The sequence below is a fragment of the Micromonas pusilla genome (assembly GCF_000151265.4).
Source record: "Micromonas pusilla CCMP1545 genomic scaffold MICPUCscaffold_9, whole genome shotgun sequence".
Taxonomy (NCBI): Eukaryota; Viridiplantae; Chlorophyta; class Mamiellophyceae; order Mamiellales; family Mamiellaceae; genus Micromonas; species Micromonas pusilla.
Window position 1 is genome coordinate 737,564 of NW_003315890.1, and position 22,670 is coordinate 760,233.

The following is a 22,670-nucleotide window of genomic DNA, read 5'->3' on the forward strand; positions in this document are numbered from 1 at the left end:
GGGAGCCGTCGTTTTCGTATTTTTCCCCGCGCGCTCGCTCAGCACGCCCTGCCACGCGCGTTTGGCGCCATTTTTTCGCAAGAACAAATTGCGAGACCCGGACCACGTCCCCGGAGCGCGTCCATCACTCGCCAAGGCGCGACGGTCGTCGCCGCCGGCCACGATGGGCGACCCTCGCAACTCACTGTGGTACTACGTCGACGCGGACCCTTCGGATCCCGCGGACCCGGTGAAGCAGCGCGGCCCCGTGACGCTCGTCGAGCTCAGAGGGCTGTGGCGATCGCGCGCGATCGATCGCGAGACGTTCGCGTGGTGCGACGGCATGGACGACTTCAAGCAGGTGAGCCATCTCCCGGAGCTCGCGGCCGCGCTCAAGGTGCCGCTCCCCGCGGACACGGCGAACAGCGCGCGCGCGGGCGCGTCCGTCGCCGGGCGCGGCGGCGACGGCGAGCTCGATCGATCGAAGATGTGGAAGACGAAAGACGCGAACGGAGACGTCGTCGGGCCGGTCGCGTTCGACGCGCTGAAGACGTGGTGGGACTACGAGCAGATCGACGAGGGCACGGAGGTGTGGACGAGCGGGATGCGCGCGTACGCGCCCGTGCGCGACGTCCCCGCGCTGTTTAAGGCGCTCGCGTTGGGAGGCATCGGAGCCGCGATCGGATCGAGGGTCAGGGTCAGGGTCGACGACGGAACCGGACGCGACGAGGAAGCGTCGGGGGGCGTCGGCGTCGACGCGCGGTATCACCGCGAGAAGAACGACGACGTGCTCGCGGCGATGGCCGAGCTGTTGAACGACGGGCGGCGCGTCGGCGCCGGCGGCGCGCCCGCGGCGTTCGTCGCCGCGGAGCCCTACCCCGCGGCGGCGGCGCCGGCGACGGCGACGTCTCTGCGAACGCGCGCGGCGGAGCCGCAGAGCCCCGCGGACGCGCTCGCGGCGATCATGCGACGCCACCGGGTCGACGCGACGCCCACGCGGCGCCCCGCGGTCGCGACGCCCGCGTCGACCCGCGCCGCGAGCGTCGGGATGGAGGACCCCGCGGCGAAGACGCGTCTGTCGTTCCCCGCGCCGCCGCCGCCGCCGCCGCCGCCGCCGACGACGACGACGACGGCGACGGCGACCGGCGCGGGCGCGTTCGTCGACCCCGACGGAGGCTCGATGCTGCGCAAGATCGCGGACATGTGCGGCGCGCTGAAGGACGAGATGGCGTCGCTCGAGAACGAGTACGCGTCGAGACGAGCGACGCTGCACGAGGAGCACGCCAACGCGCACGCGGCGCTCGAAGCGCAGGCGCGTTCTATACACTGGTCCCCATACGACCCCGTCGGCGTGGTGAACGCCGATCCTTAAGGACTTTTCCCGGCGTGTCTCTCCGCCCATCTCACGCTTTCAATCCCCGCCCTCGACGCCTTTCAACTCCAACTGACGCCTTTGAACTCCACCCCGACGTCGCTTTGTATGGAACGACCCGCAGTTGCGAGAGACGGAGGAAAAACTCGCCGCGCGACGCGACGAGCTCGACGAGACCATCGCGGCGACGCGAAGAGAGCGCGACCGCGTCCTCGACGACCGCCGCGAGCTCGAGGCGATCGTGTCGGACGCGAGCAAGGTCATCGCGGACGCGTCGCGCGCGGATACGAGAGAGAAGGCGATCGCGGAGCGCGAGCGCGCCGCCGCGGAGACGGAGTCGACGCTCGCCGCGGCGGGGCACGAGCTCGCCGCGCGCGAGCGACGCTGCGACGAGCTCGAGCGTCGATGCGCGAGCGACCGCGCGGCGCTGAACCGCCGCGCCGCGGACCTGGACGCCGAGTTCGACGCGTGCGCGGCGGCGACGCACGCGCTGAAGCTCGAGAAGGAGAAGGCGGCGGCGGAGATCAAACGCCGCGCCGCCGCCGTGGAGGAGCGCGAGATGCGATTGGACGGCGACGTGCGCGCGTTCGAGGCGGCGCGCGCGGCGCAGCTCGCGCGCCTCGCGGACGACGAGAACAAGGTGCGCGAGCACGCGGACGCGCTCGAGCGTCACCGCGAGCTGCACCGCGAGATGCTCGAGGCGGACCGCGAGGCGGTTCGACGCGAGCGCGACGCCGTGGAGGCGTTGCGAGCGAAAACGAACGACGAGAGACGACGCGGCGAGCGCGACGAGGAGAGGCGGCGGCTCGCCGCGGACCACGCGGCGGCGGCGGCGGCGACGACGACGACGACGCCTGGACCTCTCGGGGGCTTCGGCGCGACCGCGGCGGCGGCGACGGCGGCGACGGCGTCGGCGACGGCGTCGCGGTACGGCGCCGCGGCGACGCGCGCGGCGTCCGCCGCGGGCGCGGTGCTCGTGCCCGTGTACCGCGGCGGTTTACCCGAGGACGGCGCGCGGAGGGAGGGCGACGTCGCGTTGGGCGCGGGGACGACCGTCGGGAGCGTCCGCGCGACGCTCGCGAGTCGGTTCGGGCTGCCGCCGGGGTTTACGATGCGGCGGCGGCGGTCGCCGGTGTCGGCGGAGCACGACGGGAGGTTGGCGTCGGATTTCTTCCGGGGGTACGACGACGCCATCGTCGTGATGGACTGACGACGCGAGCGGACGACGGGGCGGAGGGTTCGTTCCACTCGTAAAGTTGTAACGGTCGCGTTCGCATCCTTCCTCGAACGCGCGTGCCCCCGGTTCCCCCCCCCCCTCCCTCCACCGGACGTTTTCGTGGAAGGAGGTGCACGTGTACGAGTACCTGTCGCTGTCTCGAGAAAAATATTTTCGTCGCCCTCCCTCATTCTCTCCTCGCGCGGTCCTCGCGACCATGATGCGCGTCGACGAACACGCGTAGCCCGCGCGGATAGACCTCCCCGTCTCTGGATGCCGTTCCAAGTCGGCGGCACGAAGAAAGGCGCGCTCCCGGTCGTCACGGAGAAGCGCCCGCGAGGGAAGGTCGTGACCGTCATCCGCAACATAAAGGGCGACAAGGATGAGCTCACGAAGCTCCTGAAGACCGCGCTCGGGACCGGCGGGCACGAGATCGCGCACGACACGATCGAGGTCCAGGGCGACCACGCGGCGAAGATCCAAGGGCTGTTGCTCAAGCATCAAGCGAGCACGGGCGTCGCGACGATGAAGGGCGTCGCGGGATTGAACCCGAAGCCACGAAAACCGTCGAACGCGTCGGCGACGAAATCATCGGAGGACGAGACGACGCGGCGCGAGGCGAGGACGACGTCGCAGGAGACGCTCGCGGCGCAGAAGCAACGTCGCGCGGAGTCGAGACAGCGCGCGATCAAGGAAGCGATCGACGCGAAGGTGGAGAGCACGCGTCACTTCCACGCGTTCGCGGCGATGATGAAACGCTGGCGATACTGGGATCACGACTACGTCAGGCTGCACGAGTTGCATCACAGACATCTGGAGGAGCTGGACGAGGCCGCGCGGTCGGGGCGCGCGCGCGGGGTCGCGTCCGTCATGGACGCGGACGCGGACGCGGACGCGGACGCGGACGGCGGCGGCGTGCGGAGGAGCGAGGTGTTGGACGACGTCGCAACACGAGCGTTGGCGGGGACGTCCGCGCCGCGCGACCAAACCGCGGCGCTGAGGGCGCTGGGGATGATCGCGGAGCCGTCTCCGTTTCGACAGTCGCGCGAGGAGCGCCTCGCGGAGTCGCGACGGAACGCGGCGAGAGCGAGGGCGGCGAAGGCGTCCGGCGGCGGCGGAGGCGGCGGCGGCGGACCGGCGCCGCCGGTTAAGCCGCGCGCGTGGGACCCGGCGCTCGCGGCGCTCGGAAGGTACGCCGACGACGACGCGTTCCCTTCAGCGGCGGGGGAAGCGAACGCGTCGTCGACGGCGCCGCCGATGACGAGGGCGTCCACGTCCACGTCCACGTCCGCGCGGGGGAGCCGGCGCCCTGCGACGATCGGACGCGCCGGGAGAGGAGCCGGCCGCCGCGCCTCCGGCGTCGGCGCGCACGGCAAGGGCGATCCGTCGCGGCCGACGTTGGGGTTCACCGCGGCGCGTAAACGCGGCGGCGGGCACGGCGACCGCGCGGACGCGCTCGACGACGAGTACGACGACGACGACGCGTCCGGCGACGATGACGAAGATGTAGAAGACGATCCGGAGGTTCAGCCCTTCTCCCCCGGATTCCGCGCGGCCGCGGGCGGCGGGTTCACGTTCGGTCCGATCGTCGGCGCGGAGGAAGAGACGACGCGCGACGACGACGACGACGACGACGACGCGGACCGCGAGGACGAAGAGATGCGCGAGGCGATGCGTCTGAGTCTCCTCGAATCCGAGCGACCGAGTCGTCGTCGCGGTGCGAGCGTCGGTCTGCACGTCGAGTGCGACGACGTGTGGGGAGACCTCACGGAAGAGGAAGCGTTCGCGCTGGCGATCGAGTTGAGCGCGCTCGAGGACGACGCGCGCGCGCGCGAGGAGGAATGGGAGACGTGGGAAGGCGAAGGCGGCGAATTCCGCGGGGAGATAGAATACGGCGGCGAGATCGAAGAGGTCGTCGACGACGACGAGGAGGACGCCGACGCGAGCGATCCGCTCGCGAGACTGACGCGCGTGTGCGGCGGCGACTCAAACTCCGCGCGCGCGCTCGCGGACGTCACGACGTCGATGGCGACCGCGGAGGAAGCGGCGGCGCTGTTGAGCGACCTCACGGGGTGCGACGCGAGCGCGGCGTTGGAGATCGCGACCGCGATTCGCCGCTCGCGGGTAGGCTTAGAAGAAGTAGAGGAGAAAAGGGAGGAGAGGAGGGAGGAGGAAGAGGAGGAGGAGGGAAAAAATGTAGCCCTAGACTCCGCGGGCGTGATGCCCGATTCCATGGACGAAGACGCGGCCCTGGAAGAGGCGCTTCGGTTGAGCGCTTTGGAGACGGGCGGCGGCGGCGGCGATGATGTGTTGTCTTGGGCGGGCGCGCAGCTCGCGACGTTCACGGGCGAGGACGACAACGCGTTCTTAGCGGAGTACTTGCTCGCGATGGACGACGCCGCGGACGTGGAGACGTTCCTCGTGGAGAGCTTCGGCGACGGCGCGGCGAGAGAAGCGAAGAGCTTTTCGCGCGCGTTGAAAATGCAGCGATGAATGAATGCTTAGACTAGTTCACCGGCTACTACACTATGTCCTTCTCAATCGTCCTCCGCGTCGTTCTCGACGGTCCCGCCGAGGCGCTCGAACTCGGCGTCGACGTCTTCGATCTCGTCCTCGTCCGCTTTCGCCGCCTCCGCGGATTCCTCCGCGTCGACGACGTCCAGCGCCGCCGCCGCCGCCGCAGCCGCAGCCGCCGCGGTCTCCTCGTCCTCCTCTTCCGTCGGCATCTCCCTGTGCACGCGCCCGCCCTCCGCGGGCAGCGCCTCGATCGAGATGATCGCGCCGCTCGTCGTCCCGATCAACGCCCGGTTCACGTTCTCCCGGACGACTAAACTCCGGAACCCGTCTTGGTGTCGAAACGAGCTGTACGTCGCGCCCGACCAGTCCGGGGTCCAGACGAGGAGCTCGCCCTCGGTCGAGATGGACAGAAGGTGACCGGAGGTCAGCGTCCGCATCGCGATCACGGCGCCGTCGTGACCCTTCAGAACCGCGATCAAATCGTCGCTCGTGTCCGGTCGCGTCCCCGCCTCCGCGGTCAAGGACGCGTTCACGACCGCGGCCAAGTTCCAGACGCGAATCGACGCGTCTTCGCCGCCGCTGAACAGCGTCCTCGCGTCGGACGACAACGCGAGAGACGTCACCGCTTCGTCGTGCCCTATGAACGACGCCATGAGATCGTTCGGCGCGCGCCACACGCGCACGATTCCGTCGTTCCCCGCGGTGACGAGCTCCGAGCCGTTATCCTGACGCTCGATCGGCGTAGCACCGCCGGCGGTCTCGTCCGCGGCGTCGTCCGCGTCGTCGTCCCCGGCGGCGGCGGCGGCGTCGACGCGGTCGTCCTCCGCCGCCGCCGCCGCGATGCCGTCGACGAGATCATCCGCCTCGAACGCGACCATGGCTAATATTTCCTTCAGGTCGCCCTCGTGCGCGTTCCACGACTTCAAAAACCCCGGCGCGCTGTACCGCGTGTGCTTCACGTTCCAAATCACGACGCGGCCGTCGAACCCTCCGGTGGCGCAAATTTCATTCAGCTTGCTCCCGCCGCCTTCCATGACGCAGCAGCACGATATCGAGTCATCGTGCGCGAGTTTTTCGTCGAACAACCGCACGGACTGCCCGCTCTCGACGCCCCACACCCTCAACGACCCGTCCGTCATCCCCGTGACGATCTTTTTACTCACGCCCGCGTACGTCATGCACGCGATCTCGGCCCGCTCGCCGCGCGGCGGCGGCGGCTCCTCGAACGTCCGAACGCACGCCAGGTCCCACGTGTCCCACTGCCGAATCGTGTAATCCAACGACGCGGAGAACACGCGCTCGGCGTCGTCGACGACGCCGACGTCCAACGCGATCACCTCGCCGTGGTGCATCCCCCCGTGCCCGCCTTTGATCGTGCGGTAGTCGCTCTCGCGCGTGACTTTCACCGCTTTGATCGCGCCCGCCGGCGTCGCGACTAAGACGTCGTCGCCGCCCGGCCACAGCGCGAGATCCACCGCGGGGATGTTCGCCCCGAGCTTGACGTCGTCTTCCGCGGTGACGCACACCCCGGTGACGTGCGCGTCGTAAACGACGTGCTCGGACGGAACGTTCCACACCATCAGCGCGCCGGCTTCGTCCACGACGAAGACTTGCCGCTTCTTCGCGTCGTATCGCATCGCGCGGAACACATCTCGGGTTTTGTTTCGAACGACGTGCAGGCACGTGCCGTGCCGCGCCGGGCCGACGTCGTACACCCGAAAGCAGTTATCGTACGTCAGCGCGAACACGGTCTTCTCCTCCGCGATGTAGAGCATGGAGACGACGCCGCGCTCGCCGAGCACGGGCTTGAACGGGACGCGTCCTCGGTTCTCATCCGCGGAGAAGTCCATCCCTCCGGGTTTCGACTTGTCCAGACGCGGCTTGAAACACGAGAACGCGCCGGTGGAGTCGCCCGCGTACACGGTCCCGACGTCGCCGACGTCCGTCGTCGCGTCGAAGCACACCGCGGTGATCCACCCGGGGCTGTGCCCGAGCGTGCGTTTTAAATCGAAGCACGGGTACCTCGCCGCGGCTCTGCCGGGGGGTTTCTTCCCCGGCCCCCACAAGCGGTACGTGCCGTCCGTGCTGCCGGTCACGAGGCACGGCCCCGCCTGCGTCATGCACGTGATCGTTCCCGTGTGCCCGTGGAGTCTCTGCACGCACTTGTTGTCCATCTTCGTCGGGTCCCAGACTCGGCCGCCGGCGTCGACGCCGCCGCTGACGAGGACGCCGCTGTCGAACCTCCCGTCGGATCTGCTCCCGTCGAGCGCGAGGAGCGTCGTGACTTTGGACGCGTGTCCGGTCATCGTTTCGAAGTCCACGGTGAAGACGACGTCGCCCTCCACGCGGAGCTTCCAGAACGCGATCGCGCCGTCCTCTCTGTTGGGCGGTGCGAGCGAGGGGAGCGGGGTCAGCGGACGACCATGACAGAACGCGCGTTGCGTTCCTAAATCGGGTGCCGAAATCTGTTCCACCGCGCGCGGTCGAGCGGTCCGACCGAACGCGACTCGCGACGCGTCTCTCCGCGCGGACGGCGACGAACTCGCGGACGCGCGCGTGGGGATGGAAACGCGGACGCGAGACGTACCTTCCCGCGAACACCGCGGGGAACTGCGGCACGAGCGTCACGCACGTCAGCTTCGGATGCCTCGAGCCGAGATCGACGCCTTCCACGCGCACCTTCCGCGTCCGCGGGTTGTGCGCGCTCGGGACGACGAGGTCGAACGCGGGCGTGACGTCCAGCTGGACGTCGTCCACGTCGTCCATCGCGGCGGCGACGCGGACGCGTGAAGGCGCCCGGGACGCTCGCCGCGCCCCCTGCGCCGAAGGGTGTGATGAGCGGATTTCTCTCGCTCTTCAGGGCCGTTCCATACAAAAACAGTTCTCCGGTCAGTTGAAAGGGGACGCGATCAAATGTTGAAACCGGACAATGGGTGAAAAACTTTTGTATAGAACGCACCTCAGCTGGTGTGGGCAGTTCAGAAAGCGCGGATTTCGGCATTCCCGAGAGCGCCGCGCAGCACGATGCTCGCGCGGGCGGTGACGACCGCGGCGACCTTCGGGTTCCGCGTCCATCCCCCCGTCCGGCACCTCCACGTCGCGACGAGAGCGCTTCGACCGGCCGGTTCCAGACCGCGATCGCGCGCGCACTGCGCGTCGTCCCTCCTCGCCGTCTCGAGCCACCGGGGCGAATGCGGCGGCGACACGCGTCGTCATCGTCAACGTCGCTCCCACGACGAGCCTCGCGGCTCGCGGACGCTCTGCGCCGCGACGTACTCGTCCAAGCGCCTGAGGGCGTCGGACAAGTTCGTGGAAGAGAAGGAGAACGACTTCGACGAGGACTACGACCCGTACGTCCACATGGGACGCCCGAACAAGACGGCGATTAAGAAGCTCATGCTCGAGTACAAAGAGCTCACGAAAGTCCTGTGCGAGCTCCCGCGGTCGTCCCTCGCGAAGATCACGATGCCGGACGAGCTGCGAGAGGAGATTTACGCGACCGCGAAGATCACCGCGCACATCGCGAGGAAGCGCAGCGAGGGGAAGATATCCAAGCTCTTACGGATCATGGACGACGAGGACGTCCTCCCGATACAGCTCGCGGTGGAAAACCTTCAAGCCGGCGTCGGATTGCTCACGGTGTCCCCGGAGGTGGAGGCGACCGCGACCGGTTGGAGAGATCGGCTGCTGTCCGGCGACGCGGACGTCCAGAGCGAGGTGTTCGGGTTGATGTCGCGTCGGGAGAGCTGGAGGTTCACGAGGCAAGAGCTCGGGCAGCTCGTGACGCGCGCGAAGAAGGAGAGAGCGGAGGCGGAGAAGGCGAGGAGAGAGGCGGAGGAGGAAGCCGCCGCCGCCGCCGCGGAGGCGACGATGTTACAGGATGGGAGCTTAGTCCCGACCGCGAACGAGGGGGGGTGGACCGGGGGGAAGAAGAAGAAAAAGGCGGGGAAGGCGACGAAGCAGCTGCTCAAGCACCTGCGGGATATCGCCCAAGTCGCGGACGCGTGACGCTGACGTGTTGTATTCGTAAAACAAAACTCGAGTTTGTCGAGAGCTCTTCTCTATCTCTCTGCTTCTGTTCACGCGTTCGGGTTCCCCGTTTCTTTCATCGGCGACGGCATGGACAGTTCTCTCATCGGCGACGGCGGCGAAATCTTCCGGGCGATCTTGACCGGACCGGGGACGGGCGCGCTCTCCGTCGCCGGCGCGTTCGTCACCTCTCGCAAGGAGGCTTTCACCACTTTCACCTTGAGCGGTGCACGACTTGAGGGTCGCGTCGCTCCGCCGCCGCCGTTTTCCTCCTCCCACGGGTACTTGTCCACCTTCTTCAACGCGTCGCTGCGGTTGTTTGAGCCGATGACCTCGTCGATGACCTTCGCGGCGCTCTCTTCCTCGTTATCGTCGTCCGCGTTCGTGATCATCGCCTCCCCCGCGCCCGCCGCCGCCGCCTCTTCCGCCGCAGTCGCCGCAGCCGCAGCCGCCGCCGCCGCCGCCGCTTTGTTCTTCTCGTGCGCCTTCCATCCTCTCACCATTTTAATCCACTCGTTGTCGTCCAGGATGTTCGTGACCCACGCGTTGTCGCCCTCCTCGTGCAGCGCGCGCATCGTCGTGTACGCGTGCGTCAGGCCTTTGATGAACGCGAGCTCGTTGCGTTTGAACGGAAAAGGCGGCGGAATCTCGACGAAGTCCACCGCTTTCAGCGAAGCGCACGCGTTGATGAGAGCGGCGAGTTCAAAGTCGAGCGTGCTCCTTCGAAGCGATGGGCTCAGGCGCACGTGCTCCAAGCACGGGTGATCGTCCATGCCGACGAAGACGCACCCGGTCTCGTTGTTCTCGCACTCGCCGACGAACCCGCGCGCGCTGAACAGGAGCACGCGCAGCTTTGGAAGCGCGCGAAGCATCGCGCGCACGCGCGTCGGGTCTAGGATGAGGGAGGTACCCAAGTCGAGCACCTCGAGGTCCGCGCTCGCGTACCTCGGCAGCGTCGTCGCGAGCCACTCCCCGAGGTCGGTGTTGATCGTCGCCGCGATCGAGAGCGACACGATCTTGATCCCGCGGACCCAGAACGAGAGCAGATCGTCCGTCAGCGTGGGGACGTCGACGAACACGTGGACGTGAGGGCAGACGACCCTCCCCCCCCCCACCACCCCGCGCCACAATATGCCCTCCTCCGCGGCGAGCTCCCAGCGACGCTCGACCTGGAAGGCGTCGGGGGCGACCTCGGCGACTGTCGCGTAGCGCGCGCGCACGAGCGGGATCGCGTGCGCGTTCGCGGCGTCCTCGGTGTCCGCGACGACGATCGCGACCGCGTGCATGGTCCCGCGCGGGGGAAGCGTCGGACGGAGTGATAGCCTTGGCGCGAGAAGAGAACTTCCTTTCTGTTCGCGCGAACAGAAGTGTCGTTGTTCAAAAACACAGCTGTGCAAAAAGCAACGACGACCGCGAGTTCCTCTCTCTTCCCGCCGGCGCGCCGCACACATCATCGAACGCCGCGTCGAGGAAGAGTTCTCTAATACATCCCACGATCTGCGGTCGCCGCGCGCGCGTCGGATCGGCATCGCGACGACGCGGGCGATCGAGATCGTTCACGCGGCGCGCGGGTTTCCGCTCGTCGCTCTTACTCTTTTCCCGCGTCGCCGCCGCCGCCGCCGCGCGTCGTCGACATGAAGCGCGCTTCCGCGCTCGCGGCGCTCGCATGGGTCTTACTCTTCGCGCTCGCGATCAACGTCAACGTCGCGCACGCGTTTGACGTCGCCGCGCTCTTCGCTCCATTCGTGCGTCCCGCCCGCTCTCGCCTCCGCGCCGCGCGCTCGTCGCGCGCGCAGGCCCTAAACCGTCCGTCTTTTCCCGCGCGCGCTGAACGCTTCCGATCCCCCCGCCGCGCCCACGCGATCGCTCGCGCAGGGTGAAGGACGCGCCGCGACGAGACCATCGCGCGATGACGCGATCACGCGCGATCGCGACGTCGACGCGCGCGTCGTCGCGCGCGGCCCCGAGAACGCGTCGCCGGCGACCGCGACCGAAAAAAACCACGCCGACGCCACCCCGAGGGCGTCGGGGTCGTGGTCCGCGCCGAGGACGCACGCCATCTCCCTCGCGCGCGGCGACGCCGCCGCGACGACGGTCGCGCGCTCGGACGCGTCGCCGGACGCGATCCGGATCGACACCCCGCGACGGTCGCTTCAAGACGGCGTCGCGACGGTGCCGCCGCCCACCGCCGCCGCCGCGGACGCGGACGCGGGAGCCGCCGCCGCCGCCGCCGCCGCCGCCGCGTGCGCTGACCTCGCGAACGGCGCCCTCAAGTTCAGCGTCACGACGTGGACGTCGCTGCCGTCCGAGGACCTCATCCGCGTCGGCGCCGTCGACGCGGAGACCTCCGGCGGCGCCGCCGCCGCGAGGGAGATGTACGTCTCCCTCGTCGTCACGCGCGACGACGCGAACGCCGGAGACGCCGTCGTCTCTTTGCGCGGCGTCACCGTCGCGTTTGAATTCTCGCGCGTCGTCGTGACGGACGAGAGCACCGGCGCGACGGAGACCGCGGACCCGGACCGATTCGTGTTCATGTGCTGGGGCGCGCAGAAGATGCCGTCGCCGCCAGATGGCCCGGACGGCGGCCACAGGCCGGTGCCGTGCGACGAGCTCGTCCTCGACTTCGACGCCGTGGGACCGCGCGTGACGTTCGGAGACGTGGAGCTGTCCAAGGGCGAGTTTCTCGTCGGCGGGTACTCGAACTTTCTGTTCTCGTTCAAGGAGCGGACCGCGATGCCGATGGAGAACTCCGTGACGTTGCTCGCGCCGTACTGCGACGTGGACGTCCTGGATCTCCCGCCGTCCGAGCTTCCTCTGCTCGCGCCGACGTTCATGCTCGGATGGAACCCGAACAAGCACCTGAAGCTCAGCGCGTGTCCGTCGCTTCTCGACATGGTCTTTCACAGCGTCATCCCCGCGGTGGACGAGGACGACACGGCGCTGACCCAGGCCTCCGGCGTCGTCGGGCACCGCTCGTGCGCGACGATGGACGTCACCGGCGTGACCGTCCCGGTCCCGTACGCGGAGACCGTGGACCCGGCGTCGTTCGAGGTGACCTGCGAGGGCGCGCAGCTCGCGTGGCCGCTCGAGTCTTTTCGCGCGGGCGGCGCGATGAAGCGGCCCGCGGCGCCGCTGTCGTGCGACGACCTCGACCTCGTCATGACCGCGGACGGGCTGCGCATCAGCTTCGTGTACGGATCTTTGGGTCTGTGCCCCGGGTGCTTCATCGTCGGCGGGCCCGATAACGTCATCGCGAGCTGGAGGACAATCTCCGGGTCGGACGCGTCCGCGTTTGCGATCGCGCCGCCGGCGATGCCCTTTTGCGGGGCCGGGCCGGATCTCGCTGTTCCCGCGACGGACGGACCGATCACGCCGTGCAACAGCGAGGAGGACACGCACCTGTACGGCGACGTTCTGAACGGCGGGACGTTCTTGACGTCGTCCATGGGCGCGTGCTGCCTCGCGTGCCAGGAGAACCCGAGCTGCAACGTGTGGAGCTTTTGCACCGTGGACGACGGCTGCGGGCAAGGCACCGCGCTGTATTCGTACTCGCAGTGCGTCCTGAAGTACCAAGACCCGGAGCTTCTGTCGCCCGGCCCCGCGCCCGGTGACCGCGGCCCGGACGTCGGATACACCTCCGGGTCGCTCCCGGACAAGGACGTCGACCCGTTCGTCCCGGACACGATGGTGGAAGTCAGAGAGGAGGAAGGCCCGACTTGCGCGACGTGTCAGATCGAAGACGCCGCGAACTACAAAGGCGATCCTCTGAACGACGGCACGGAGCTCTTAGTCGACTCCGCGGAGGCGTGCTGCAACGTGTGTCACCGCTTCAACGGCTGCAACAGCTTCGTGTACTGCGCGGGCGAGGACGGGTGCTACAGCGACTACTACCTGTACAAGCACCGCGAGTGCTGGCTGAAGTGGCTCGCGCCGGATTTGTACGAGCAGTTCCCGCCGCCGGCGTGGGCGCGCGGCGACGACGCGATGAACTGGACGTCCGGTCTCGTGAACCGCACCGCGTGCGCGCCCGGGGCAGAGGTACCGTTACCCGCGCCCGTGGCGTCGCCGCCGCCCGCGCCGCTCGTCACGGAGGCGCCCGCGCCCGCGCCCGCGCCCGCGCCCGCGGAGCCCGAGACGTGTCTCGAGTCCGCGGCTCGCGTCCCCGCGCTGTGTACGGGCGTTTTCCTCGGTCAAGAAGAAGACCTCTCGATCGAGGACGCGGCTGAGTGCTGCGAGGTGATCGCGGACATGAACACGCGGCGGTGTTTCTGCGACGCGGACGTCATCGACGCGCTGGAGCAGCTCGCGGATCCGCTCGTGCTCGTGGGAGGGTTCGTGTGCGGCATCCCCGAGGATGCATTCCTCGCGGGAGTCGCGTGCGCGTCGCCGGCGCCGGTCGTCGTCGAACTGCCTTCATCGCCGCCGCCGCCGCCTCCGGGGCTCCCGCCGCAGCCGGAAGCGCCGGCGGCGTCTCCGCCGCCGCCGGGAGCGCCACCTACGTCGGTCGAGCCGCCGCCTGAGCCGGAGGCGCCTCCGGCTCCGGACGCGCTGTCGCCGCCGCCGCCGCGGGCGCCGCCGGAGCCCGTCGCGGCGTCTCCTCCTCCGTCGCCGGCGCCGCCTCCGCCGGAGCGTCCACCGACGCCGGTTGTCGCGCCGTCGCCGGCGCCGCCTCCGCCGGAGCGTCCACCGACGCCGGTTGTCGCGCCGTCGCCGGCGCCGCCTCCGCCGTCTCCTCCGCCGCCGCAGCCGGCCGAGCCGTCGCCGCCTCCGCCCGGGTCGCCCCCGCGGCCGGACGCGCCGTCGCCGCCGCCGCCGGGACGGCCCCCCGCGCCGGACGCGCCGTCGCCGCCGCCGCCGGGAAGGCCCCCCGCGCCGGATGCGCCGTCGCCGCCGCCGCCGGGAAGGCCTCCCGCGCCGGATGCGCCGTCGCCGCCGCCGCCGGGACGGCCTCCCGCGCCGGATGCGCCGTCGCCGCCTCCTCCTTCTCCTCCCCCGCCGCGGCCGGACGCGCCGTCGCCGCCGCCGCCAGGTCTGCCTCCGCGGCCGGCCGCTCCGTCTCCTCCTCCTCCTGGTCAACCTCCTGCTCCCGCGGCGCCGTCGCCGCCGCCGCCTGGTCAACCTCTCGCGCCGATTCGCGTCGTGACCCCGGAGCCGCCGTGCCTTCAGCTGTTACGACGGCTCATGGGCGAGTGCGCGCCGCTGTTGGGCGAAGCCACGAGCGCGACGATGACGCAAGGGTGCTGCGACGTCATCCGAGAGATGAACTCCCCGGAGCTGCGTTGCTTCTGCGACGCGGACGTCCTCGACGAGCTCGGACCCCGGATTCGGCCAGTGTCGCTCATGGCGCCGTTCCTGTGCGGTTCCGAGGTGGAGCTCTTCGTCGGCGAGGAGTGCGTGGCGCCGGTTCCCGCGCCGCCGTCGCCGATCACGCCGCCGCAGCCGGAGGTTCGGTCTCCGCCGCCGCCGGTCGCGCCGCCGCAGCCGGTCGCCGCATCGCCGCAGCCGGAGGTTCCGTCTCCGCCGCCGCCGGTCGCGCCGCCGCAGCCGGTCGCCGCATCGCCGCCGCCTCCCGGGGCGCCACCTCGGCCTGCGGCGCCGTCGTCGCCGCCGCCGGAGGCTCCTGAGGCTCCGGCGCCGCCGCCGCCTGAAGCTCCTGAGGCTCCTGAGGCTCCGGCGCCGCCGCCGCCGGAGGCTCCTGAGGCGCCGCCGCCGCCGCCGCCGGAGGCTCCTGAGGCGCCGCCGCCGCCGCCGCCTGAAGCTCCTGAGGCTCCTGAGGCTCCGGCGCCGCCGCCGCCTGAAGCTCCTGAGGCTCCTGAGGCTCCGGCGCCGCCGCCGCCGGAGGCTCCGGTCGCGCCGGTCGTCGCGTCGCCGCTGCCCCCCGCCGCGCCGTCGCCGCCGCCGCCGGGCGAGCCGCCCGCGCCGGTCGCGTCGCCGCCGTCGCCGCCGCCTCCAGGTCAACCTCCGGTCCCGGTCCCGCCGAACGCTTGCCCGCGGATCCGCCTCCTCGGCCCCGGCGCCGGCCCGGGCCGAAACGAGGTCTTCGTCAACTCCGTCTGGATCGACCCCGGGGCGACCGCGACGGACGACGAGGACGGCGACCTCACGGACGCGATCGTCCGCGACGCGTCCGAGCTCGACACGACGACCCCGGGGGTGTACAGGGTCACGTATACGGTCGCGGACGCGGACGGATGCGAGGCTTTCGCCGCGCGGTACGTCCGCGTCGTCGCGCTCGTCGCGACGTCGAACGCGTTTTACCTCCGCGACTTGTGCGTCAACCAAGTCTCGGACGTGCGGCAAACGTGCGAGGTCGGGATGCGGACGACGTCGAACGAGACCCCGAACCCGAGCGCGTTCCCCGCGTGCTGCCTGATCGTCTCCGAGATGGACGCCGCCGCGTGCTTCTGCGACGCCGCAGTCGTGAGCAAAGTCAACGCCAACAACGCGACGTTTTTCAACGCGCTCGCGGCGTTTACGCCGATGGCGTGCGGGTTCACGATCAAGACCGGGGACGTGTGCACGGACATGCGCGCGCTGGAGACGTTCATCACGAACGAGCGCGAGGACTTGTCCGACGAACCGGTCGCGAGCGTGGAGGTTCTGATCTCCGAAGGCGGCGCGCTGGACGTGAGCTTGCCGTGCGACGATCAAGTCGAAGCCGCGGCGGCGATGTGCCAGCGCCTGACGCGCGTCACCCCCGGCCCGGCGCCGCTCGTGACGGATTACGTGCCGTGTTGCTCCGCCGCCACGGTTCTGAACATGTCGCGGTGCTTGTGCGAGGACGAGGACGGCGACGGCTCGCGCCTCGCCGTGCGTCCCGAGCGCGAAACGTTCCTCACGCGTCTCATCGGCTTCGCCCCGCTCGGGTGCGGGTTCTCTCTGACCGAGTCCTGCCCCGCGGTGAACGAACAGCTGTCGCTCCCGCCGCCGCTCGCGATCGTGACCGAGGTCGAGGGCATCCCCGCGACGCTGCCGATTGCTTACACGAACGCGACGACGTGGGAGATCCTCTGGAGGGACGTCGCCACGCCGATCGGTGAGGTCGAGTACGACCAAACGCTCGTCACCGTCCCCGTCGGAACGGAGCAGCTGTGGTTCTACGTCACGTGCGACGAGTACCTCGACGACGCCGCGGAGATCTGCGGCGACGTCCGACACGGCGTGAACGTGTCGACGTACGACGTCACCCGGTGCTGCGCGTTCTTGAAGGCTGCGCACGATCGCGGCTGCTTCTGCGAAGGCGCCGACGGGCTCGACCGCCTCGGCGAGATAAACCCCGATCTCTTCTCCGTCGCCCCCGCCGCGTGCTCGCTTCGCTTGGACGCGCCGCCGGCCCTGGGCGAGGCGATCTGCGACGCGGACGACGTCGAGGCCGTCACCGAGCTCGAGCTTCAGCGCGCTTCGGGCGGACGCGGCGGGCTCATCTACGCGACGACGGACGACACCGGCCTCGGGGAGATTGTCCCGTCGTCCACGGCGTCGTGCCTCCTCTCCGTCGTGATCGCGGAGGCGTCGTGCATCCCGCTTCTGGAGAGCATCGTGGAACCGTTCGAGCTCGACCTGGGCTGGCGCGCGTGCTGCTCTAGGATCGAGGCCGTGAATGATAACCTGTGCTTCTGCGACGGCGCGGTCGAGGCGGCGATGAACGTCACCGCGCGGCGGGACATCCACCGCCGGGTGTTATCCGCGGTTCCCGGGGCGTGCCAGGTCGACCTGACGATCGGTGATCAGTGCCCGTCCGCGCGGTTCGACGCCGCGATCGCGACCGAGGAGGACGTCGTGACCGCGGTGGACGTCACGACGTACGGCACCGTGCCGAACTCGACGATCGAGGTCGACGCGGAGGTGTACGACGTCAACGATGCGGTGTCCACGGTCACCGCGTCCGGCGCGGTCGTGATTTCAAACTTTAGCGGGTTCGACGAAAGCGGGAACTTCACCCCGAGCGCGTCGTTGATCCCCACCGCGGTTTTAACGCTGCCAGAGCTCGCGAACGACACGGCGAGCGCCGCCGGCGTGGTCATGGACGGCGATGGGGTCGTAACGTACGAGATCGGCGCGTTACCCGGCGTGATACTCACCGTCGACGGCGGCGAGGTCGGCGTCACGGTTCTGTCCCCCACCGGCGGCGTCACGCGCGTGCACGCGAACGCGACCGACGGCGAGGAGGAAGAACCAGACGCGGAGATCACCCTCCACGGCGACGAGGGCGCGCTCGAGGCGTCCGTCGGCGACGCGACCGCGTCCACGCCGCTGTCTTCCAGGGACGAAGGCATCGCCGCGTTCGTCGAGGCGCTGCAAAACATCGACGCGAGTTTCGACGACGAGGCCGGGGTGTTCACGTTCACGCTCCCGGACGGCACGGTCGTCACCGTGGACGCGTCGACGTTCTTGGACACGAACGCGTCTGTGGATTCGCTCGCGCCCGCGCCCGCGCCGACGATCGCGCCCGTCGTCGATTCTCCCGCGCCCGCGCCCGCGACCGCGCCGGGGCCGTCCACCGCGGTCGCGACGATTCCAAACGGCCTCTCCAACTTTGGCGTCGTCGTTCGCGACGGCGAAGTCGTCCCCGGGGACTCTCTCGGCGGCGGCGTCTGCGACGCCGCTCGCGGCGTGAAGTCGTTCTTAACCACGAGCCTCGACCCCGGGATGACGAGCTACTTCGTCATGGGCGCGGTCTCGTGCTGCGAGAACCGAGTCCTCGACATTCCCGAGCTCACGATCCCGATCCGGTACCGCCCGCGAGGGTCGCCGACGCGGACGTACGCGCCGCCGCTGACGTCCCCCACGGTCGAGTGCCTCGGGTTGAACATCGTCGGCCGGTTGGGGAACATCCGCGAGGAGATTCCGTGCGAGCGATTCAGCTACGACGTCGTGGACTACGGCGTGCTGGTGCGCGTCACCCCCGTGTCCTTGTGCCAGGAGTGCTCGCTCGTGGGCCGAGGCACCGACGGCGCGCTGTTCAAGCTCACGCACCCGGCGAGGGACACGTTGACCGCGATGCAGCCGCAAGTGATGCGGCTGCGTTGCGACCTCGACCACGTCTTGCGACCGACGCCGCGCGACGGCGGCGGCGGCGAGCGGAGGAAGCTCCTGGAGCTACCGACGCCGCGTCCGCCGCACGCGCGCGGGTTGAAGCAGTTCCTCGGCGTTCGGCAGCACAGCAACCCGGGGGAGGTTTCCGACTTCTGGCAGAACCTCGAAGACCGCGTCCGCGGCGGCGAGGACGACGACGAGGGTGCGGTCTTTGACGACGGCGGCGGCGGCGGCAGCGGCAACCGCTTCGACGACTACGAGCCGCCGACGACGCCGGAAGAGAGCAGGTTCGCGCTCGTGGGCGAAGACGGCGCTCCCGCCGCCGGCGGCGGCGGCGGCGGCGCCGCCGCCGACGCCGACGACGACGCCGACGCCGCGCCCACCGCGACCCCTAACCTCCCCGGCGACTCCGCGGCGCTGCCGTCGTCCATGCAGTCCGCCTCGGACGTCGCGCGCTGCTTCGACGACGTCTTGAAGCTCGCGAACAACGTCCAGTGGTGGAGCCGCGGCGCGGGTCCGCTCGAGCCCGGGCTTCCGAACGAGCCGTACGACGAGTACGTCTTCGCCGGGTCGATCGAATCCACGTCGGATTCCGCGGACGTGAACCTCGACGGGATCGTCCTCCCGATCGTGTTCTCGCCGTGGGTGCTCCCGCCCGCGGACGGGTCCTGGCGCGCGGTGTTGGACCCCGCGTCCGAACTCGAAATCGGCTGCAGCGGCGTCGCGATCGCGTCCCCGGACGGCGAGTCGTTCCCGGTCGACGCCGACGGCGGCTGCGGCGGCGTGAAGTTCGCGCTGTCCACGTACTCGCCTCCGAACCGGGACCAAGGCGAGGGACAAAACGCGGCGGCGACGCAGGCGTCATCGCCGCCGAGCGTCCTCCTCCTCGAAGTGCTCTTCGACGGCGTCTTGTGCCCCGGGTGCGAGATCGTCGGCGCGGGCGTCCAGGGCGAGATGTTCCGCGTGACGCACCGCGAGGGCGCGTCGCTGGATTTCGTCGGCCCCACCGTCGGCGCGTTGGAGTGCGCCCCCGGCGGCGCCGTCGGCGACGTCGTCGACGCCGCGGAAGCCGTCCCGGAGACGCTCTCCGCAGGTCCGGGTGCGACCGCGGGAGACGGCGCCGCGCGCGCCGTTATCGCGCAGGGCGACGACAGAGACACGTCCTCGTGCCTCGGCAGACAGGGGTTGAACCTGAAAGGCGAGCTCTTGAACGACGGGAACGCGCTGATCAAAGGCGAAGCCGAGGACTGCTGCGAGGACTGCAAAGCGAACGACGCCTGCAACGTGTGGGTGTATTGCGAAGGCGACTGCGTCGAGTACGCGTACCACTCGTGCTGGCTGAAGCGCGCGGCCGCGGGGTTCGACATGCAAGAGCCCGACGCGTGGGCCGCGAGCGAAGACACGCCGTGGACGTCGGGGTGGTTTCCCCCGAAGGAGGGCGCGACCGTCCCAGAGTCGGCGGAGACGCCCGCGCCCGCGCCCGCGCCCGCGCCCGCGCCCGCGCCCGCGCCCGCGCCGGTCGCCGCGGAGCCCACGCGCGCGCCGACGATCCCGTTCCCGTCCCCGGACGAGACAGCGGACACCGTCGCGGCCGCCCCGGAGGAGCCCACTCCGCCGGATATCCGCGTCGTCCCCGTGGGCGGCGAGGAAGCGCCGCCGCCGTCGCCCGCGCCCACGCCCGCGGAACCGGTCGCGACGCCGCCGACGACGACGACGCAGACGACGCCGGCGGAGAATCGCTCGTTCGTCCTCGTCCCCGGTGAGCCGACGCAGATCCCCGCGAGCACGATCACGATCACGCCGAACGGCGAGCTCCTCGTGAACACGTCCGCGCCCGCCGCAGCGCGAGTTCAACCCCCCGCGTCGTCGTCGTCGTCGTCGTCGTCGTCGTCGTCGTTCCCCGGCGTCGACGCGAGGGCGGCGGCGCCGACGTGCGAAGACGCGGACGTCGCCGCGTGCCCGTCCCCGGCGGGCGCGTCGGATCCGCTCGCCGCGGCGCGCGTCCGCGGATCGTTCCAGCTCCTGCGCGCGCGCGACGTCGAGACCGGCGGCGCGAGGGACACCAACGCGGGGTCGCTCACGCTCTTGCGACCCGGAGACGAAGTCTTCGAGGTGTTCGTCACCGGGACGCTCATCAACGCCAACGACGAGGGCGTCTGCCTCGCCGGTTTGGAGATTCCGTTCGCGTTCCCGACCTCCGTGGTCCCCTCCCCGGGGGCGGCGCCGATCGACGCGCCCGCGGAGGACTTCGTCGCGACGTGCTACTACGTCGGCGTGCGCTCGCGCGAGGCGTCCGCGGCGCCGGGGACCGCGTCCGCGCGAAGAGGCGCGTTCCTAGACGATCTCGAGCCCGGCACGGCGCCGAGGGCGTGCGACGAGACCATCGCGCTGCGGACGACGGCGGACGGCGCGGACGTGGCGTTCGAGGACGACGTCGCGCTGTGCCCCGGATGCTGGCTCGTCGGCGGCCGCGACGGCGTTTTGTTCTCGTGGAAGCACAAAGACGGGCTCGCGATGTCCGTGCGCGCGGGGGAGAGGCTCGGGTTCGAGCGCGCGCGGTGCGCGGCGGTCGAGTGAGTGAACCGGACGCCGGGGCGCCCGTTCGGGTGTTCGGGGCCCGTCGGCGACGCGGTTCTTTCGCGCGTCGTTTTCGCGGACGACGACGACACGCGGCACGATGCGCGAGGATGATACGACACGCACGACACGACACGACAAGACACGGAAGTACACGATGGACGAGGCCTCGAACGAACGAACGACACGGACGGACGAGAACGAGAACGAGAACGAGGTCAGATCACGCGCGACGACGGAGCGCACGCACGAAAAAGGAGAAAGGAGAAAGGAAAACGCGACAGTCTTCGCCCCCGCTTGCATCGCGCGAGCGAGGCGCGCGCTTGCAACGCGACTACTGAAACACGCGCGTCCCACACCCTCCGCGCGCGTCACGTTACAACCCTCTCGTCGACCCCAAAATCGCGTTCTTGATCGCCCCCGGCATCGTCTGCATCACCATCGGGACGTCTATCAGCTTTCCCTTCATCGCGACGTCCCCGGTGCCGGTGACCATGAGCGCGCGGCCCCCGCCGTCGACGTCTTCCACGCTCGCGACGATCTCTCCGCAAGACACGAACGTCCCGGGCTCTCCCTTCGGATCGGAGACGAGGAACGCCATCGAGAACCCGGTCGGGAGGCGGTCCACGCGCTGCGGGAGCGCGAACGGCATGTTCTGACCGCTCGTGACGAGGCCGTTCGCCCACTGATAGAGCGAGGAGCAGAAGACCTCCTCGTCGCAGTTCGCGGGAATCTTCGCGGTGCCGAGCTGGACGGGCGATGGCGCGTCGCCCGCGGACGCGACGACGACCGCGGCGCCGGCGCGGACGGCCACGACCGGCGCGCGCCGCGGGCGCAACCGCGCGCGCGAGCCGGTCGTGAAAATCGTCGCGGCGGAGGACGTCAGCGTGCTCATCGTGCCGGCGTGCCGTGCGGAGTGCGCGGCCGCGATCTGATCGGACTGGACGACGTCACGGCGCGGCGAACCGTCGCGTCGCGTCGCGCTGCGGCGACTCCTGACAGCTGGACTCGATCTCGGTGGCAGCACAGCAGCGGCGTTCGGGATAGATACGCCACGCACGGATCGGCCGCGACGCGCGCACACCGTCGTCGCGCGCACGGCTTCACCGTTCGCACACGATGTCCGTCGCCGCCGCGAGCGCGATATCGCTCGCCCCGGCGCGCGCCGCCGCGCCCGCGCGCGCGTCGCGCGTCGTCCGCGCGTCGTCGTCGTCGTCGTCGTCGTCCGCGATGATGACGACGCGCCCGCGATCGTCGCCGATCGCCGCCGCCTCCCCGCGCGCGCTCGCCGTCCGGCGCGGACACGGCGGTCTCGCGACGTCCTCTCAAACGCGCGTATCGAGATCGGTCGTGAAGACCGCGGCGACGCCCGCGCATGTCGACGCGACCAACGCGATCGCGCAGGTCGCGGACGGCCTCGAGGGCGGCATCCAGTTCGTCTACCTCGGCTCGCTCCTCGCCATCCTGGGCTTCGCCGGGTTCATCGTCGTGCGTCAGGTGCTCATCCGCCGCGAGCTCGACGAGAGCGCGAAGCAGATGGGGGAGCGCATTCGCAGCGGCGATGCGACCGCGGAGGAGTACTTCGAGATGGGGAGCATCATGCTCCGGAAGAAGGTGTACACGCAGGCGGTGCGGAACCTCCGGCTGGCGGCGGCGCAGTGGGAGGGCGCGGAGGAGGATCTCGCGCAGATTCACAACGCGTTAGGGTTCGGGTATCTCTCCACGGACAAGCTCGAGGAGGCGGTGACGGAGTTTAAGAGGGCCGTGGAGCTTCAGCCCGGGTACGTCACCGCGTGGAACAACCTCGGGGACGCGCTGGAGCAGCTGAAGGACGTGAAGGGGGCGATGGCGGCGTACGAGGAGTCGTTGACGCTCTCCCCGGGGAACCAAGTCGCGGAGAACCGCCTGACGGAGATCAAGCGGCGACTCACGCGATTAGGGCAG

At 70.1% G+C, this 22,670-nt stretch overlaps 7 protein-coding genes across 7 annotated transcripts; 4 read left to right on the forward strand and 3 right to left on the reverse strand.

The window, feature by feature from the left end:
- Positions 1-163: 163 nt before the first annotated feature.
- MICPUCDRAFT_48123 (uncharacterized protein) lies at positions 164-2,636 on the forward strand (the record flags this gene model as incomplete). The annotated part of the gene is made up of 2 exons (XM_003060956.1): positions 164-1,333; positions 1,476-2,636. 2 exons carry the CDS (start codon positions 164-166, stop codon positions 2,559-2,561), a joined length of 2,256 nt encoding a protein of 751 aa, XP_003061002.1. The 3' UTR covers positions 2,562-2,636.
- Positions 2,637-4,093: 1,457 nt separating this feature from the next.
- MICPUCDRAFT_41370 (uncharacterized protein) lies at positions 4,094-7,850 on the reverse strand (the record flags this gene model as incomplete). Its single annotated transcript, XM_003061221.1, has 3 exons — positions 4,094-4,696; positions 5,132-7,463; positions 7,672-7,850. 3 exons carry the CDS (start codon positions 7,848-7,850, stop codon positions 4,094-4,096), a joined length of 3,114 nt encoding a protein of 1,037 aa, XP_003061267.1.
- Positions 7,851-8,108: 258 nt separating this feature from the next.
- MICPUCDRAFT_60831 (uncharacterized protein) lies at positions 8,109-9,092 on the forward strand (the record flags this gene model as incomplete). The annotated part of the gene is made up of 1 exon (XM_003060957.1): positions 8,109-9,092. The coding sequence occupies one exon, from the start codon at positions 8,109-8,111 to the stop codon at positions 9,090-9,092; it is 984 nt and encodes a 327-aa protein (XP_003061003.1).
- A 71-nt stretch (positions 9,093-9,163) lies between these two features.
- MICPUCDRAFT_60832 (uncharacterized protein) lies at positions 9,164-10,399 on the reverse strand (the record flags this gene model as incomplete). The annotated part of the gene is made up of 1 exon (XM_003061222.1): positions 9,164-10,399. The coding sequence occupies one exon, from the start codon at positions 10,397-10,399 to the stop codon at positions 9,164-9,166; it is 1,236 nt and encodes a 411-aa protein (XP_003061268.1).
- Positions 10,400-10,747: 348 nt separating this feature from the next.
- On the forward strand, positions 10,748-20,726 carry MICPUCDRAFT_41372 (uncharacterized protein; the record flags this gene model as incomplete). The annotated part of the gene is made up of 2 exons (XM_003060958.1): positions 10,748-10,858; positions 10,989-20,726. The coding sequence occupies 2 exons, from the start codon at positions 10,748-10,750 to the stop codon at positions 20,724-20,726; spliced, it is 9,849 nt and encodes a 3,282-aa protein (XP_003061004.1).
- A 260-nt stretch (positions 20,727-20,986) lies between these two features.
- Positions 20,987-21,621, reverse strand: MICPUCDRAFT_60834 (uncharacterized protein; the record flags this gene model as incomplete). Its single annotated transcript, XM_003061223.1, has 1 exon — positions 20,987-21,621. The coding sequence occupies one exon, from the start codon at positions 21,619-21,621 to the stop codon at positions 21,103-21,105; it is 519 nt and encodes a 172-aa protein (XP_003061269.1). The 3' UTR covers positions 20,987-21,102.
- Positions 21,622-22,115: 494 nt separating this feature from the next.
- MICPUCDRAFT_6332 (uncharacterized protein) lies at positions 22,116-22,655 on the forward strand (the record flags this gene model as incomplete). The annotated part of the gene is made up of 1 exon (XM_003060959.1): positions 22,116-22,655. A coding segment is annotated over one exon (540 nt), but the record flags the coding sequence as incomplete, so codon positions are not given.
- Between the last annotated feature and the right edge of the window lie 15 nt (positions 22,656-22,670).